At 43.3% G+C, this 776-nt stretch overlaps 1 protein-coding gene across 1 annotated transcript in view; it reads right to left on the bottom strand.

The window, feature by feature from the left end:
- Window positions 1–34: 34 nt before the first annotated feature.
- Window positions 35–776, bottom strand: part of VOLCADRAFT_39613 (uncharacterized protein) — a gene marked incomplete at both ends in the record, with an annotated part of 2,545 nt that continues 1,803 nt past the window's right edge. Inside the window, one exon of the mRNA XM_002959925.1 lies at window positions 35–368. Within this exon, the coding sequence (XP_002959971.1) occupies window positions 35–368 (334 nt within the window). The remainder of the gene's footprint in view (window positions 369–776) is intronic.

Raw genomic sequence — 776 nt, 5'->3', positions numbered from 1 at the left:
GCGTAGCATAGCATATCGCATAGCGTAGCATATCGCATAGCGTAGCATAGCATAGCGTAGCATAGCGTAGCATAGCATAGCTATGATCGCATATGCGTGCATATCGCATATGCTTGCACATCGAATGCGGTATATGCTTGCAGATTGCATATGCTTGCAGATCGCATATGCTTGCAGATCGCATATGTTTGCACATCGAATGTGGCATATGCTTGCAGATCGCATCTGGCATATGCTTGCAGATCGCATATGCTTGCAGATCGCATATGCTTGCACATCGAATGTGGCATATGCTTGCAGATCGCTTATGCTTGCAGATCGCATATGCTTGCAGATCACATATGATTGCACATCGCATGTGGCATATGCTTGCATATGAAGCATTTGTGCATATGAAACACATGTGCATATGTGCATATGAAGCATATGTGCATATGTGCATATGTGCATATGTGCATATGTGCATATGTGCATATGTGCATATGTGCATATGTGCATATGTGCATATGTGCATCTGAAGCATATGTGCATATGTAGCATATGAAGCATATGAAGCTGCACATCGCATGTGGCATATGCTTGCATATGAAGCATTTGTGCATATGAAACACATGTGCGCATGTGCATATGAAGCATAGGTGCATATGTGCATATGTGCATATGAAGCGTGTATTAAGCGGGTACGGCATTACTGTTATGTAACAGAAGACTGCATCTGCTTGCAGATTGCATATGCTTGCAGATCGCATAGGCTTGCCTATCGCATATGCTTGCAC

The sequence above is a fragment of the Volvox carteri genome (genome assembly GCF_000143455.1).
Source record: "Volvox carteri f. nagariensis unplaced genomic scaffold VOLCAscaffold_1511, whole genome shotgun sequence".
Classification (NCBI taxonomy): Eukaryota; Viridiplantae; Chlorophyta; class Chlorophyceae; order Chlamydomonadales; family Volvocaceae; genus Volvox; species Volvox carteri.
This window is presented reverse-complemented; position numbering and strand designations above follow the sequence as displayed.